Below are 17,614 nucleotides of genomic sequence, written 5' to 3' on the forward strand. Positions count from 1 at the left end.
AATAATATTTCCGCCCCGCCGCGGTGGTCTAGTGGCTAAGGTACTCGGCTGCTGACCCGCAGGGCGCGCGGGTTCGAATCCCGGCTGCGGCGGCTGCATTTCCGATGGAGGCGGAAATGTTGTACGCCCGTGTACTCAGATTTGGGTACACGTTAAAGAACCCCAGGTGGTCTAAATTTCCGGAGCCCTCCACTACGCCGTCTCTCATAATCATATAGTGGTTTTGGGACGTTAAACCCCACATATCAATCAAATAATATTTCTCGCGGAAACGTTCGCGCCTTCTCTACGGCGAAGTCTCGCTGAAGAGCATTCATGAACACGATGCTTATTTTTTTGCACATTTCTGATATCATCTGCCATAAAGAATTTCGCAAGTCGACAAGTTCTTTTTTGTTCGTTTCTTTATTGCGATATGCGTTTCCGCTTAGGTGCTCCTTCGTTTCCAAATGTAATTACAATTACATGGCTTCGCTATCGCAGTTGAGGCATCAGTTAATTTTAATGGTGATGATAATGGTTAGTCAGTTTCATCCTTTCTAGTATAGTGCCCAGACAGCGAAAGCGCTACAGTGCTGCAGTAAAGACCAAACGCTGCAATTTCACCGACCTAAAGCACTCGGCATACGCATGCCGGCGACCGTCGCGACTGCCCCCGATATAGGTTCGTCGATAGAAAGCATGATTGCGGCACCAGAGCGTGAAACTGCATGAGTGCATATATCTCGAATCATTTGGTTCCAAACTGCTCTACGCGTGACACAATTTGTGATTCGTTTGGCGTTGATAGCACTATTGCTTTTGACGAACCGTGCTACAATACTCCCCTTCGTCTGCAGTAGATTACAATGCACTGAGTAACAAATACAAAACAATAAAAATGATGACATACCCCTCAGCTTGCATGACTGGTCTCCAGTGGCGAGATGCGCTGTTGACCCTGAGTACGCTCACCCCAAGAAGAGCCTGAGTCGCTGCTTAAATGGGGTTTACCAGCACCCACGGGCCAGCGGCCCGCGTGGAAGACCACTGTTTTGCACCTATTGGAAAACGGCATATACGGACCAATCAGGCCAGCCGAGGATAACCAATCCCAACACGAGTTCACGCGTGAATCCTGCTTCACAAGAAAACTGGAGCAGTTCGTGGAAACCAGCACATTCTCGAAAACAACCCTGACGCGGAAACAATAGCTGAAATTTCGGTCCCCAGTCGCCCCGAAGGGCCCAAGCGGTGGCTTGCTCGTTTAGGGCACAGGAAGCCGATGAGATTTAAACTTAGAAGGACGCGTGTTTTTGCGCTTCCGTCCTTACCCCGATCTTTGCTCCGTGCTCATAGCGCGCAGCCCTTTTAAGGTAGAGTTACTATATATGCTACCTTTATATATGTTACTATATTGCTATCTTTATTATCATCGAGGTTATGGAGAAGTCCTCTCACATTCCACGGTAAGATCTGTGTGTCCCTTTTAGATGTGTTTTGTGCTGCGTGCTCAAGGATGAGAAACTAGCTCACGGACTCTTTCCAAGGGCCATGACACGAAATCTTTCTTTTTTAGATCAGTCGACGTAGTCGCGCCGATCCTTAGGCGCTGGCTGCATCCTCACGCTCGGTGTTGTGTCCATTGCCTCTTGCAAGCCGCTGGACACGCGCTCTTGCGAGTGCTGCGTTTGTTTTGAGAGCCTCGCCTCAAAAGACGAGACCTTCGCGGCCCTGAGCCCGGAGGTTGGTGGGTCCTTCTTGGATGGCGGAGCCGCACTGGCTGCAACCGCCGAGGGGGCGGATGGCGTCACCGCCGGCTCAATACGCGTGTGCTAGACAGCTGCCGGAGGCCGTCGTGGCGCTGCCCCCTGACGCGCCATTTCGGCAAAGGTGGTTTCTGGTAGGTAGGACACCTGCCTTCGTGCCTCCTTAAATGAAATGTTTTGTTTTACTTCATTTCTGACAATTTCCTTTTCTTTTTTCCAGCATGAGCATGACCGTGAGTATGCGGCATGTTCCCCATTACAGTTCACACAGTGAAGAGAGTTTTCAAAGGCATCATATGTGTGTTCTTCAGCACTGCCTTTCGCGCAAGTTAGGCGGCCTCGGCAGTTCTGTGAACTGTGGCTGAACTGCTGGCATTTGAAACATCGGAGAGGGTTTGGTATATATGGCCTCACTCGAAGCCTGATGTGCCCAGCCTCGTCGGAGTCAGGCAGTACACTTGAATTGAAAGTAAGTACCAGGTGCTTAGTCTGGGCTTCTTTCTCATCACGCTTCATCCTAATTTGTTTCACGTTGATGACATTCTGTTAGTTGAAACTCTCCAGGAGTTCAGCCTCCGTCAGATCTAACAGGTCATCATCTGAAACAACGCGACGGGTGGTGTTCATGGTTCGGCGTGGGCTTACTATTAATTTGGTATCTCCGAATTTCACTAGAATAGGCAGTCTCTCATATTGTTTCTGGCCACGGAGCTCCAACAGGAGGTCACCAGTTGCCATTCTCAATGCTTTATATCCTGGGCCAAAGATTTCCGTCAACGACTTCAATACTAGAAAGGTGAAAGTGTTCACACTGGTTTGCCGGGTGTGTCAGCGTGGATAACGTGTAATCGGGGGAAAAATACTCTCTAGTGACCAAAAAACTAGAAGACCTCATTGGTGCGCCCTCTTTTCTGAGGGAGATCAGGGAGCTGGGGAAAGGAACTAGCCATATGTAAATAATTTTCAGCAGCGGCGCCAGCTACCCACCATGGAGTTATACAAGGGGACGCTGCAGAATCTGTAAGCACAGGCCCTGCAGACGCCAGCTGTACGCCACCACTACAACTGAATATTGTGTATCTAAGGTAGGATAGCCACACAGGGTTAACCCTTGCCGCCAGGAAACACGGAAGTCAATGAAAGAGAGTAGAGGACAGGAAAGATTTAGAGAGAAAAGACGAAGATGTGAGGGGGAGACAGGAAAAGGCGACTGCCGATTTCCCCTGGGCAGGTCAATCCGGGAGTGCCGTCTACGTGAAGACGGGGCCAAATGGGTGTGTTGCCTCTGCTGGGAGGCCTTAAAGGTCCAATCACCCAGCGTCAGCTCAACCCCCAGGATCCCCTTTTTCCGGACACGGCAGAGCCATGCACGGCTAGGCGTGGCAGGGAGTCGAACCCCCGCCATGGTTTCGCTACACACCAAATGCCTGCTTACGCAGACCCTCCTGCGGGGACCAAGTGAAAGTGGATAATCTTTCCGCTTGTATGCATCTGGTCAAACATGGCGACCAAGGTGCCAAGCAATTAGCACATCAATGCGATGCGAAATTATCCAAAGCTGTTCAAAAGACAAATTGCCATTGAAAATGGGAATCTCCGTGGTAAAGATGCGTCATATAAAAACGACAGTTGGGGCCACATCGCAAAGGAGGTGGTGGTTACCAGTAAGTGCACATGCATTTCTTCTCAGTATCATACTCAGAGGGTCACCAGCACTAGTGATCGCAAAGGAAGTTCATGCACTCCTCATTTTCGGCTCTCGTTTGGATAGCATGCCACGTTAATCCATGGCAGCGCTTTCGGAAAGCTTCGAGGTGTAACACAAAAGTGGTGGCGCATGGCTTTCGCGAGCAAGCACTTGCGGCAACATCGACAATGCCTGCACTTCAATGTATGCGTTGCCTGAATAGCCACTGCCCTATAATGCAATGGGGCCCCTTTTTCTTGCACATTGTCACTGATGACCAGTGTGCCACTCACTGGCTACTCCCCTGGTTTTCTTCCGCCCTCGTTCGCTCTATGAGCTACGCCGCCTAACGCAGGATGCCTGGCGTCTAAGATAATAACGCATCACATGCGCAGTTATTGCTATTACAATATCTTGTACCGTGAGGGCCGCAGAGAACTGAGCCACGTTCGTCGCGGTGGAGCAGTGTTTGTGGTGCTCAGCTGCTGACTAGACCCAGGCAGCACGCCGGCGTTGGTCCATTCTTGGACCAATATCGGTTAAAATCGGCATCGACGTCGGTTTTTCGGCCAAGTGCAACTTCTTCCGATGTCGGACCGACGTTCAAGCCAACGCTGGGCCGATGTTATACCTATGTTTTAGCCAGTATGCAACCAACATTGGGCCGCTGTAGATATGCTGACGAAGGCCCATCGTATTGCCGACAAAGCTGCCAATGTTTGTCCAACATTAGGCCATACCAGGGCTACACTGCAGCCAATCAAATACCGTTATTACACCGATGTTTGCTGCACAACAAATATTGGCTACTGATTGGCTTGCCATTATGTAACCATTATTAGTAGGAAATTTTTCTTACCGGAAGACTAAACAATATGCCTCGATGACCCGGTCTTGTAGCTTTGCAGCCCTGTATACTTGGGGCAACAGAAAATTGAATGCTGAGAACTGAAAGCAGTTACTCTATTTCATCTTTTACACCTCATTCCTATTGCTAACACTCGAAATGTAGTTCATTTACCAACCAATCCATCTTTTGCAATAGCGAGTGCTTTATTTTGTACTGGTATTCGGTGCAGTAGATGGAAAAAAGTCCTTATGAAGTAAATGCTGAAAGCATATATCGCCCACATGCAATTAATAATAGAGAATATTCATACAGTTTAGAGCATTTTTTGTAACTAAAACATGGTGATGGTGCTTCCGACTCAGCATAAACTAGCTGAACAGTGCACCACCGACAGTCTTCAGACCATATATTCTCAGTTTTTTTATTTATTAGGTACAACAAGAAATATATACATATATGTAAAGAAGGTCAGGTGGTGTCGAGGGGGCCACAGTGGCAGTGGTGCTGTCAAGGCCCTGGCCACTGTGGCTGGGCAGGAAGCCAGCTGCCACGAGCGGGCGATAATTTCCACTCTGAGAGTGGGGATCATCGGGCTGCTCCACAACAAATGCTTCTTTGAAGCGCCGCTTCCTGCCCCCACAGCGGTCACCAGACCCTGGCAGCCACCTTTTTATGAAGAAGAGGGCCTCCATCTGGTCGCACCCTGCCTTGTGGCAGATGACATCTGCATACAAGAACAAATACCATAGTACACATGAAGCACTGCAGTACAGAGAGTACACAAGGGTACACACACATAAAACAATGAACAAGTCTAACCGGTCTCTAATCTACAGAGCCTCAGGTTCACAAAGGCCCTTTTGCCTTTTCTGCCATGAAAGCTGTACAGCACTTGCACGTCATGTGCCAATACAGCCTTCATGGCATTCGCACCAACTTCTTGGAGTCCTTGTCCCCCAATCTGCAGGAGGTGCTTGCACTGTAAAAAAAGTGCAAGAAGCATAGATGGGGTAAACACAACAGCACATCGAAAAGTTTTCATGATAAAAATCTGCAAGAAGAGGAAACTGAAAACAACAACTTGAATTTTCGGGTATCATAACATTTTAATGTTTTTATGCTAACTTCAACTCACTTGACCTAAAATGGTTTCCACATCAGCCCTCTCACACTCAGAGTGTGATTACCTTTCAGAGTCCTTCTTTGATATGCATACTTTTGCTGTTATGAAATCAAACACAACACTGTTATAACTCTACATAAATATTGATTCTAGCTATGAAATAGTGTAATTACTTTGTACGCTGCTCAAATTACAATACACTTTTCTTCGAGGTTTACAATGTCTTTGTCTGAATGTTGACCAAGACTAGCTTCTACAGGTGAAAAACGATAAAATATGCAGACTTCAAAAAGAAGCTTGGACATGTTCTTAATCAATGCATTGCAAGCAGAGCGCGACAAGATAAATTAACATGATCAAGGCGTACTAAGAGGCAATCTTAGAGCGTCCAAATCTTGGTCATAGATGAAACAAATAGAAAAATAAAGGTCGCACTAGATGAGAAATTCCATTTGTTGTTTATATTTTTCTGTGATAGCCAACAAAGAGGCATGTCGCAATAAAAATCTCATCGCAATAAACAAAAGTACATTTTTCTTCACCCTGCAAAACTGGGTGCATGTTAGATTTAAAAAAAAGGTAAGAAATCAGTTAACGCAAGGCAGATGATGACGATGATGTATGGTGTTTTTTGGCGCAAGGGCTATTTGTTGGCCAAAGAGCGCCATTTCATCTTACTAAAAATATAGACAATGATTGTGATAAGCGGCTGTATAAGGACCATAAAATTCCTCGCGATAAGGCAGGTAAGAACATACAAGTAATAAAATGATGACCATGCCGTGAAAGATGTGTATGGTGTGAATGATGACAAAAGTTGGTGATAATAAGACGATGGTGGATATGTATGGCATTAGCACAAGTGCCTCACTCGTTCATACCCTTGCGTCCAAGGGCCGTGAGGCAAGTGCTTTCTTGTGTAACCTCCGCAGCAAAAACCTCTCTAGAGAGGTCGTGCTACGGAATGCCCGGGTATATAATATGAAAACTATGAATTTCTTTTAGAAACGCTAACAATGATTCATGACTAAAAAGCGGTTCCCTACCGACGAACATTGCAGGGTGTAAAGGTATATGCTGTCGGTAGGGTAATGGAAAATGTCGTTTTCTTAGAGTTTCTAAGTGTTTGCACTGGATTAACATGTGAAGGACTGTCAATGCTTCACCACATCTGTCACGCAATGGTGGATCGCCACCAGACAAAAGATATGTGTGTGTCGTGTATGTGTGTCCTATCCTGAGTCTCGTTAGTATTACCTCTGTATGACGCGATTTCGATACGGGCAGCCAATGACCAAGGTGTGGCTTAATAACGTGTAGTTTGTTTTGTGTGTGTGTATCCCACTTGCTCTGCCAGTATACCCTGAGGTTTCGTTTGAGAGATGGCTTAAGATCAAGGGCCGGGATTGATGTCGGTGTAATGGCGGTGCTTTCGTGGGCGGATGCAGCAAGCTGATCCGCCATCACGTTGCCTTGAATCTCACGGTGCCCTGGCACCCAGCACACAGCAACATGTCTGTTGAGTGTGTAGAGGGTGCATAAAATGGAGTAAAGTGAAACGAGGACAGGGTTTTTTTGTTTTTTAAGACTGTGCAGAGCCGTTACCAGACTGAGGGAGTCTGTATAAATTACTGCTTTATGTATTTGTGATTGTTTGATGTGTTTAGCTGCCACAAGTATCGCGTAAGCTTCCGCTGTGAAGATACTTGTGCCTGGATGTAGAGGGCCAGGATCCGAAAAGGAAGGGCCAACAGCAGCGTAGGACACAGAGGAGTTAGACTTAGAGACATCTGTAAAAAACTCAGGACGTGTGTATTTATGTTGAAGTTCTAAGAAGTATGTTCGAATATGGGCAATAGGCGCATGTTTAGTAACTTCTAAAAAAGACACATCGCAATCTATAGTCTGCCACTGCCACGGTGGCGGGTATGCTACAGGAGCCATTAAACTGTGTTCGAGTGACACTCCAGTGTCCTCAGCTAGACCCTTCAGGTGAACTGAGAAGGGCTGCCTCATTGAAGGCCTGTTTTGAAAAAGAATGGAGCTCGACAAGTCATTAATAGTAGAGTATGAGGGGTGCCTCTTGTCTGCTTTCACCTTAAGGAAATAAACAAAGGACATGTAAGTTCTCTGCAGATGAAGCGATCACTCATTTGACTCAACATAAAGGCTTTCTACGGGGCTGGTGCGAAAAGCACCCGTAGAAAGGCGGATGCCCAAATGGTGCACGGGGTCCAGCATCTTCAAGGCACTTTGAGTGGCAGACTGATAGACAACGGCCCCATAATCTAAGCGGGTACGAATAAGGCTTCTATAGAGGTTCATGAGGCATTGCCTATCACTACCCCACGTAGTACGTGACAACACTTTTATAACATTCATGGCTTTTAAACATTTTGTTTTTAAATACTTGATGTGCGGTATGAAAGTCAACTTGTTGTCCAAGATTAAGCCTAAGAATTTATGCTCGGCTTTGACGGACAGACGTTGCCCGTTCAGCCGAATGTCGGGTTCCGAGTGCATGCCTCTCTTTCGAGAGAACAAGAAACACGTGCTTTTCTGTGGGTTAAGTCGAAATCCGTTTTCATCTGCCCATTTGGAGACCTTATTTAAACCCAGCCGAACCTGCCGCTCACACATGGCCAAGTTGCATGACTTGAAGCCAATCTGAACGTCGTCGACATAGGTACAATAGAACATCATGCGGGGAATGGACAAGTGCAAAGAATTCATTTTGATGATGAAAAGTGTGCAACTAAGCACACCACGTTGTGGCACGCCTGTTTCCTGGACAAATGTTTGGGAGAGCACACTGCCTAGACGGACACGGAATGTCCGGTTTGACAGGTAACTTTCGATTATATGAAACATTCTTCCGCGCACACCAAGGTGGGACAGGTCTCTTAGAATTACGAAACGCCATGTTGTATCATACGCCTTTTCGATATCGAGGAACACAGAGAGAAAATATTGTTTATGAACAAAGGAGTCTCTGATCTGTGCCTCGATACGAACAAGGTGGTCTGTGGTGGATCTACTTTCTCGAAACCCGCACTGAAATGGGTCGAGCAAATTGTTTGTTTCAAGGATATGTACAAGTCGGCAGTTTATCATTTTTTCGAATACTTTGCACAAGCAACTTGTAAGTGCAATAGGCCTATAACTTGAAGCTAAAGAAGGGTCCTTGCCTTCTTTCAAAATGGGAATAATAATAGCCTCTTTCCAGGAGGTAGGGATAGTGCTAGACAACCAGATAGCATTGTACAAACAAAGTAAGGTTTTTCGTGTTTCGGCTGGTAGGTTTTTTAACATTTCATACACCACACGGTCAGAACCTGGGGCAGAAGTACTGCAGGAGTTAAGAGATGTTCGGAGCTCCGCTAGACTGAAAGCTTGGTTATATGCCTCGTATCTAGTGGATTTGTGTTCGAGTTTCTGTTTTTCTATTCTTGTTCTGTATTTTTGGAAAGTGTCACTATAGTGGGACGAGCTGGATACCCGTTCAAAATGTGCCCCGAGGAAGTTTGCCTGATCTTCCAAGGTATCACCTTGAGTGTTTACGAGTGGGAGTGAGTGTACTTTTCTTCCTGCTACCCTTCGAACCATGTTCCAGACTTTGGCCTCTTGTGTATATGAGTTTATATCTGATAAAAACTTGTGCCAACTTTCTCTTCTGGCCTGCCGACGCGCTCTCTCGAGATTTTATTTTCTTAAAGCTCTTAAGGTTTTCCGCTGTCGGCGAGTTCCGCAGCAACCTCCATGCCCTGTTCTGTTCCTTTCGCGCATTACGACACTCTGTGTTCCACCATGGGACGTGTCGTTTGCCGGGCATTCCAGATGTTTGCGGTATGCACTTGGCTGCTGCGTCAGTTAGAAAAGCTGTGAAATACTGCACAGCTTCATCTATGTTTAACCTACATATGTCTGTCCAACTCAAATGTGTAGCGTTATGGAACTGTTCCCAGTCTGCTTTGTTTATCAGCCATTTGGGAACGTGTAGAGGACCTTCATATGTTGTTTGTGAACTCAGCACTACAGGAAAATGGTCACTACCTTATAGATTATTTATGATTTTCCATTTGAGTAGGGGTAGGAGTGAAGGTGATACGATGCTGAGGTTGATAGACGAGTAAGTTTTGTTGGCAACGCTATAGTATGTTGGCTCTTTCCTATTCAACAAACAGGCACCGGAAGAGAAGAGAAATTGTTCAATGAGACGACCTCGTGCATCAGAGCGAGAATCGCCCCACAGTCCACTATGTGCATTTAGGTCCCCAAGAAGCAAATAGGGTTCAGGCAGTTCATCTATTAAAGACTGAAATTCACGTCTTTCAAGACGGTGGTGGGGAGGTACATACAAAGAGCAGATGGTGACGAGTTTGTTTAAAAGTACCGCTCGAACAGCCACCGCCTCAAGGGATGTCTGGAGTGGTAAATGTGTACACGCTACTCCTTGGTTAATAATAATGGCTACGCCACCGGATGACGCCACAGCATCATCTCTGTCCTTTCGGTATATGACGTAAGAACGTAAAAAATTTGTATTGGAGGATTTGAGATGTGTTTCCTGTACACACAGCACTTGAGGTGAGTGTTTGTATAAAAGCTCTTGGACGTCGTTGAGGTTTTTAAGCAGGCCTCTGACGTTCCATTGTATAAATTGTGTCATATCGAAAGTAAAGTAGTGCTGTGTGTACGTTAAGGGAGGGACTTGTTTGAGCTGAAAGGTCGAGCTCAAGTAGCAGGGCTATCGTCAGGCCCTGTTATGAGCTTTTTGGTTTTCTTGGCGCGCTCCAGAGAGCCGCGCCGCTCTTTTGGCACCAGGGGTGCCGCCGTATCCATTGCCCCCTCGGAGGCACTGGATGCCCGCTCATGCGAGCTGGTTTTTTGAAGCTTGGGCCTCGCCTGGCGAGGTGAGGCCTTGAGACCTGAGGACCCTGGAGTCCCTGGTCTCTGTTCAATAGTAGGCGCAGTAGACTCAACTACTGCCGCCTTGGGGGCAGGCGCCACAGCCAATGGCTCGCTCTGCGCAGGCCGAAGGAGTGGCGAGGGCTGGTGCGACACTGCCCCCTGGCGCGCCGCATAAGCATATGTGGGGCCATAAAATGGCGAGGCTCTTTTTCTTGCTTCTTTAAATGTAATGTTTTCTTTTATCTTTAAAGTGATGATCTCTTTTTCTTTTTTCCAGAAAGAACAAGAACGTGAGTACGCGGCATGATTACCGCCACAGTTCACACAGTGTGCAGGTGCTTCGCAGTTGTCAGACGCATGGCCCACGACTCCACACAGAGCACAAGTTTTCTGGCCACGACAGCTTTGCGAACCGTGGCCATATCTCTGACACTGGAAGCAACGGCGGGGGTTGGGGATATATGGCCTCACAGATGTCTTTGTCTACCCAGTCTGAATTGTTTCAGTCAAATCGCTCGAAGCAAAGGTCAGTACTAAGTGCTTTGTTGGTATTTCCTTTTGATCTCTTCTTATCTTAATACGCTGTACGTTTGTCACGTTCTCGCTCTTCCATCCTTCAAGAAGTTCAGCCTCGGTAAGGTCAAGCAAATCTGCGTCCGATACGACCCCGCGAGATGAGTTCATAGACCTGTGTGGCGTAATACTGATGGGTGTGTCTCCAAACCTTGTGAGGGTGTTCAGTTTATCGAATTGGTCTTTGTCACGTAATTCAAGGAGTAGATCTCCACTGGCCATTTTGGTAACCTTGTACCCGGCACCGAGAGTTTCGGTTAAGGACCTAGCCACTACGAAGGGGTATACTGTTCTGGCTTGCTTGTTAGTTTTTTTCGCCGTGTATAACGTGGAAATGAGGAAAGGTTTGTTTTGGCCGGATGAAAAAATTGATATCTTCGGTGCGTACCCGCTTTGAGGAGGCACGATCACTAAGTAAAAGAAATGCTTTGTGCATGCTAATTGTATGTTGTTCAGTAGCGTTGGCGGCCACCCACCACGGAGCCCAACGAGGGGACGCTGCAAGTTTACGGATGCTGAAACCTGCAGACGCCAGCCGTACAACGCCACTATAACCCAATGCGCCTAGACCAAGGTAGGCTATTTGCACAGGGTTAACCCTAGCCGCCAGGAAGTTTGGAAGTGAACGGAAGAGAGTAGAAGACAGGACAGGTAAATAGTAAGAGATAAAGACGAAGATGTAGGGAGAGAGGGATAGGAAAAGGCGACTGCCGATTTCCCCTGGGTGGGTCAGCCCAGGGGTGCCGTCTACGTGAAGCCGGGGCCAAAGGGGTGTGTTGCCTCTGCCGGGGGGCCTTAAAGGTCCAATCACCCAGCGTCAGCTCAACCCCCAGGATCCCCTTTTCCCCGGACACGGCAAAGCCACGCACGGCTAGGCGTGGGAGGGAGTAGAAACTCCCCCGTTAGCTCGGGTCCATGGTGTCGCTACACACCATACGCCTGCTTTAACAGGCGCCCCTGCGGGGTACGGGGCTGGTGCGAAAAGCACCCGTAGAAAGGCAGATGCCCAAATGGTGCATGAGGTCCAGCATCTTCAAAGCACTTTGAGTAGCAGACTGATAAACAACGGCCCCATAATTTAAGCGGGTGCGAATGAGGCTTCTATACAGATTCATGAGACATTGCCTGTCACTACCCCACATAGTACGTGACAACACTTTAAAAACATTCATAGCTTTTAAACATCTTGTTTTTAAATACTTGATGTGCGGTACGAAAGTCAACTTGTTGTCCAAGATCAAGCCTAAGAATTTATGCTCCACATTACCAGACAGACATTGACCGATCAGTTCAATGGCGGGTTCTGAGTGCATGCCTCTCTTTCGGGAGAACAAGACACACATGCTTTTTTGTGGGTTCAGTCGGAATCCGTTTTCCTCTGCCCATTTGCAGACCTTGTTTAAACCTAACTGAACCTGCCGCTCACACATTGCCAGATTGCAAGATCTAAAGCCAAGCTGGATGTCATCTACATATGTACAATAAAACGTATTGCGAGGGATGGACAAGCGCAAGGAATTCATTTTGATGAGAAAAAAGTGTGCAGCTAAGTACACCACTTCGTGGCACGCCTGTTTCCTGGGCAAATGTTTGGGAAAGAACCGTGCCCACTGGAACACGGAATGTCCGGTTTGACAGGTAACTTCCGATTATGTGAAACATTCTTCCGCGCACGCCAAGGTGGGACAGGTCTCTTAGAATTCCAAAACGCCATGTTGTATCATAAGCCTTTTCGATATCGAGGAACACAGAGAGAAAATATTGTTTATGAACAAAGGCGTCTCTGATCTGTGCCTCGATACGAACAAGGTGGTCTGTGGTGGATCTACTCTCTCGAAACCCGCACTGAAATAGGTCGAGCAAATTGTTCGTTTCAAGGCAATGTACAAGTCGGCAGTTTATCATTTTTTCGAGGACTTTGCACAAGCAGCCTGTAAGTGCAATAGGCCTATAACTCGAAGCTTAAGAAGGGTCCTTGCCCTCTTTCAAAACAGGAATAATAATAGATTCTTTCCAAGAGGTAGGGATAGTGCCAGAAAACCAAATAGCATTGTACAAACAAGGTAAGGTTTTTCGTGTTTTGATTGGTAGGTTTTTTAACATTTCATACACCACACGGGCAGAACCTGGGGCAGAAGTAGTGTAGGAGTTTAGAGACGTTTGCAGCTCAGCTAGACTGTAAGCTTGGTTATATGCCTCGTATCTAGTGCATTTGTGTTCGAGTTTCTGCTTTTCTATTCTTGTTCTGTATTTTTGGAAAGAGTCAGTATAGTGGGACGAGCTGGACACCTGTTCGAAGTGTGCACCGAGGAAGTTTGCCTGATCTTTCAAGGTATCACCCTGAGTGTTTACGTGTGGAAGTGTGTGTACTTGTCTTCCTGCTATCCTACCAAACATGTTCCAGACTTTAGCCTCCTGTGTGTATGAATTGATCCCTGACAAAAACTTCTGCCAGCTTTCTCTTCTGGCCTGCCAACGCGTTCTACTGCCTTGAGACTTTATTTTCTTGAAGGTGTCAAGATTTTCGGCTGTCGGTGAGTTCCGAAGCAACCTCCATGCTCTGTTTTGCTGTTTGCGCGCGTTTCGGCATTCAGAGTTCCACCATGGCACACGCCGTTTTTCAGGGTGTCCATTTGTTTGTGGGATGCATTTTGTTGAAGCATCAATCAAAAACGCTGTGAAGTAGTTAGAGCAACATCAATGTTCAAAGTACATATGTCACTCCAACCTAGACGAGCGATCGTATAAAACTGTTCCCAGTCGGCTCTGTTTATGAGCCGTTTGGGAACACCTGGTGGCCACTCAGTTGCTGTAGTTGTGCTCAAAACTACGGAGAAGTGGTCACTTCTGTACAGATTACTGACGCCTTTCCACTGGAGTAGAGGCAGGAGAGATGAAGATACTATGCTTAGGTCTATGAAGGAGTAGGTGTTATTAGCGAGATTATAATAGGTTGGTTCTTTTCGATTTAGGAGACACGCGCTCGACGAGAGAAGGAACTGTTCAATCAGTCGACCTCGCGCGTCACACTGAGAGTCACCCCATAGCCTGCTATGCACATTAAAGTCTCCAAGGAGAACATAAGGCTCTGGAAGTTCATCAATTAAAGAGTGTAAATCACGTTATTGCAGCTGATAGCTAGGAGGAATGTAAATAGTGCAGATTGTGATCAGTTTATCAAAAAGAACCGCTTGAACAGCCACTGCCTCAAGGGATGTTTGGAGCTGTAAGTGATGATGATGATGATGTTTGATGTTTTATGGCGCAAGGGCCATTTCACGGCCAAAGAGCGCCAGTTCATCTTACTAAAAAAATGGACAATGATTGTGATAAGCGGCTGTACAAGGGCCATACAATTCCTCGCGATAAGGCGGGTAAGAACATACAAGTGATAAAATCATGACCATGCCGTGAAAGGTGTGTGTGGTGTGAATAGATGACAAAAGTTGGCGATAATAAAAGACGATGGTGGATATGTATGGCATTAGCACAAGTGCCTCACTCGTTCATACCCTTGCGTCCAAGGGCCGTGAGGCATGTGCTTTCTTGTGTAGCCACCGCAGCAAAAACCTCTCTGGAGAGGTCATGCTACGGTATGCCCGGGTATATGACATGAAAGGTATGAATTTCTTTTAAAAACGCTAACAATGATTTATGACTGAAAAGCGGTTCCCTACCGACAAACATTGCAGGGTGTAAAGGTATATGTTGTCGGTAGGGTAATGGAAAGTGTTGTTTTCTTACAGTGTCCAATTGTTTGCACTCAATTAAAATGTGAAGGACTGTCAATGCTTCACCACATCTATCACACAATGGTGGATCGCCACCGGACAAAAGGTGTGTGTGTGTCGTGTATGTGTGTCCTATCCTGAGTCTCGTTAGTATTACCTCTGTATAACGCGATTTCGATACGGGCAGCCAATGACCAAGGTGTGGCTTAATAACGTGTAGTTTGTTTTGTGTGTGTGTATCCCACTTGCTCTGCCAGTATACTCTGAGATTTCGTTTGAGAGACGGCTTAAGATCAAGGGCCGGGATTGATATGGGTGTAGGGGCAGTGCTTTTGTGGACGGATGCAGCGAGCTGATCCGCCCTCACGTTGCCTTGAATCTCACGGTGCCCTGGCACCCAGCACACTACAACATGTTGTTTGAGTGTGTAGAGTGTGCATAAAATGGAGTAAAGTGAGACAAGGACTGGGTTTTTGTGTTTTTTAAGAGTGTGCAGAGCCGTTACTACACTGAGGGAGTCTGTATAAATTACTGCTTTTTGTATTTGTAATTGCTTGATGTGTTTAGCCGCCACAAGTATCGCATAGGCTTCCGCTGTGAAGATACTTGTGCGTGGATGTAGAGGGCCAGCATCCGAAAAGGATGGGCCGACAGCAGCGTAGGACACAGAGGAGTTAGTCTTGGAGGCATCTGTGAAGAACTCAGGACGTGTGTATTTGTGTTGAAGTTCCAGGAAGTATATTCGGATATGGGCAATAGGCGCATGTTTTGTAACTTCTAGAAAAGACACATCGCAGTCTATAGTCTGCCATTGCCACGGTGGCGGGTATGCTACAGGAGCCATTAAACTGTGTTCTAGTGAGACTCCAGTTTCCTCAGCTATACTCTTCAGGCGAATTGAGAAGGGCTGCCTCATCGAAGGCCTGTTTTGAAACAAAATTGAGCTCGACAAATCATTAATAGTAGAGTATGAGGGGTGCTTCTTATCTGCTTTCACCTTTAGGAAATAAAAAAAGGACATGTAAGTTCTCTGCAGATGAAGCGACCACTCATTTGACTCAACATAAAGGCTTTCTACGGGTCTGGTGCGAAAAGCACCCGTAGAAAGGCGAATGCCCAAATGGTGCACGGGGTCTAGCATCTTCAAAGCACTTTGAGTCGCAGACTGATAAACAACAGCCCCATAATCTAAGCGGGTGCGAATGAGGCTTCTATATAGGTTCATGAGACATTGCCTGTCACTACCCCACCTAGTACGAGACAACACTTTTAAAATATTCATGGCTTTTAAACATTTTGTTTTTAGATACTTAATGTGCGGTACGAAGGTCAACTTGTTGTCCAAGATTAATCCTAAGAATTTATGCTCCGTATTAACAGACAGACGTTGACCGTTCAGTTCAATGTCGGGTTCTGAGTGCATGCCTCTCTTTCTGGAGAACAGGACACACGTGCTTTTTTGTGGGTTCAGTCGGAATCCGTTTTCCTCTGCCCATTTGGAGAGCTTGTTCAAACCTAACTGAACCTGCCGCTCACACATTGCCACATTGCAAGACCTAAAGCCAAGCTGGACGTCATCGACATATGTACAATAAAACATATTGCGAGGGATGGTCAAGCGCAAGGAATTCATTTTTATGAGAAAAAGTGTGCAGCTAAGTACACCACCTTGTGGCACGCCTGTTTCCTGGACAAATGTTTGGGAAAGAACCGTGCCAACTCGGATACGGAATGTCCGGTTTGACAGGTAACTTTTAATTATGTGAAACATTCTTCCGTGCACGCCAAGGTGGGATAGGTCTCTTAGAATTCCAAAACGCCATGTTGTATCATAAGCCTTTACGATATCGAGGAATACAGAGAGAAAATATTGTTTATGGACGAAGGCGTCTCTGATCTGTGATTCGATACGAACAAGGTGGTCTGTCGTGGATCTACTCTCTCGAAACCCGCACTGAAATGGGTCGAGCAAATTGTTTGTTTCAAGAAAGTGTAGAAGTCGACCGTTTATCATTTTTTCGAAGACTTTGCACAAGCAGCTTGTAAGTGCAATAGGCCTGTAACTCGAAGCTACAGAAGGGTCCTTGCCCTCTTTCAAAATGGGAATAACAATCGCCTCTTTCCAAGAGGTAGGAATAGTGCCAGAAGACCAAATAGCATTGTACAAACAAAGTAAGGTTTTTCGGGTTTCGTTTGGTAGGTTTTTTAACATTTCATACATCACACGGTCTGAACCTGGGGCGGAAGTACTGCAGGAGTTTAGAGATGTTTGGAGCTCAGCTAGACTAAAAGCTTGGTTATATGCCTCGTATCTAGTGGATTTGTGTTCGAGTTTCTGCTTTTCTATTCTTGTTCTGTATTTTTGGAAAGGGTCAGTATAGTGGCACGAGCTGGATACCTGTTCGAAGTGTGCACCGAGGAAGTTTGCCTGATCTTCCAAGGTATCACCCTGAGTGTTTACGAGAGGAAGTGTGTGTACTTGTTTTCCTGCTTTCCTACCGACCATGTTCCAGACTTTAGCCTCCTGTGTGTATGAATTGACCCCTGATAAAAACTTCTGCCAGCTTTCTCTTCTGGCCTGCCGACGCGTTCTCCTGCCTTGAGACTTTATTTTCTTGAAGATTTCAAGATTTTCGGCTGTCGGTGAGTTCCGAAGCAGCCTCCAAGCTCTGTTTTGCTGTTTGCGCGCGTTTCGGCATTCAGAGTTCCACCATGGCACACGTCGTTTTCCAGGGTGTCCATTTGTTTGTGGGATGCATTTTGTTGCAGCATCAACCAAAAACGCTGTGAAGTAGTTCACAGCACCATCAATGTTGAAAGTACAGATGTCATTCCAACCTAGACGAGCGATAGTATAAAACTGTTCCCAGTCGGCTCTGTTTATTAGCCACTTGGGAACACGTGGTGGGCACTCGGTTACTGTAGTTGCGCTCAAAACTACGGGGAAGTGGTCACTTCCGTACAGATTACTGACGACATTCCACTGGAGTA

At 46.5% G+C, this 17,614-nt stretch overlaps 1 protein-coding gene across 1 annotated transcript in view; it reads right to left on the reverse strand.

Annotated features, from left to right (window-relative positions):
- Positions 1 to 3,781: 3,781 nt before the first annotated feature.
- Positions 3,782 to 17,614, reverse strand: part of LOC142803028 (uncharacterized) — a 246,596-nt gene continuing 232,763 nt past the window's right edge. The window contains exons 2-3 of the mRNA XM_075888128.1: positions 4,738 to 5,009; positions 3,782 to 3,802 (exon numbers count right to left, since the gene is read on the reverse strand). Of these exons, the coding sequence (XP_075744243.1) occupies positions 3,782 to 3,802; positions 4,738 to 5,009 (293 nt within the window). The remainder of the gene's footprint in view (positions 3,803 to 4,737; positions 5,010 to 17,614) is intronic.

The sequence above is a fragment of the Rhipicephalus microplus genome, chromosome 3 (genome assembly GCF_043290135.1).
Source record: "Rhipicephalus microplus isolate Deutch F79 chromosome 3, USDA_Rmic, whole genome shotgun sequence".
NCBI classification, from domain to species: domain Eukaryota; kingdom Metazoa; phylum Arthropoda; class Arachnida; order Ixodida; family Ixodidae; genus Rhipicephalus; species Rhipicephalus microplus.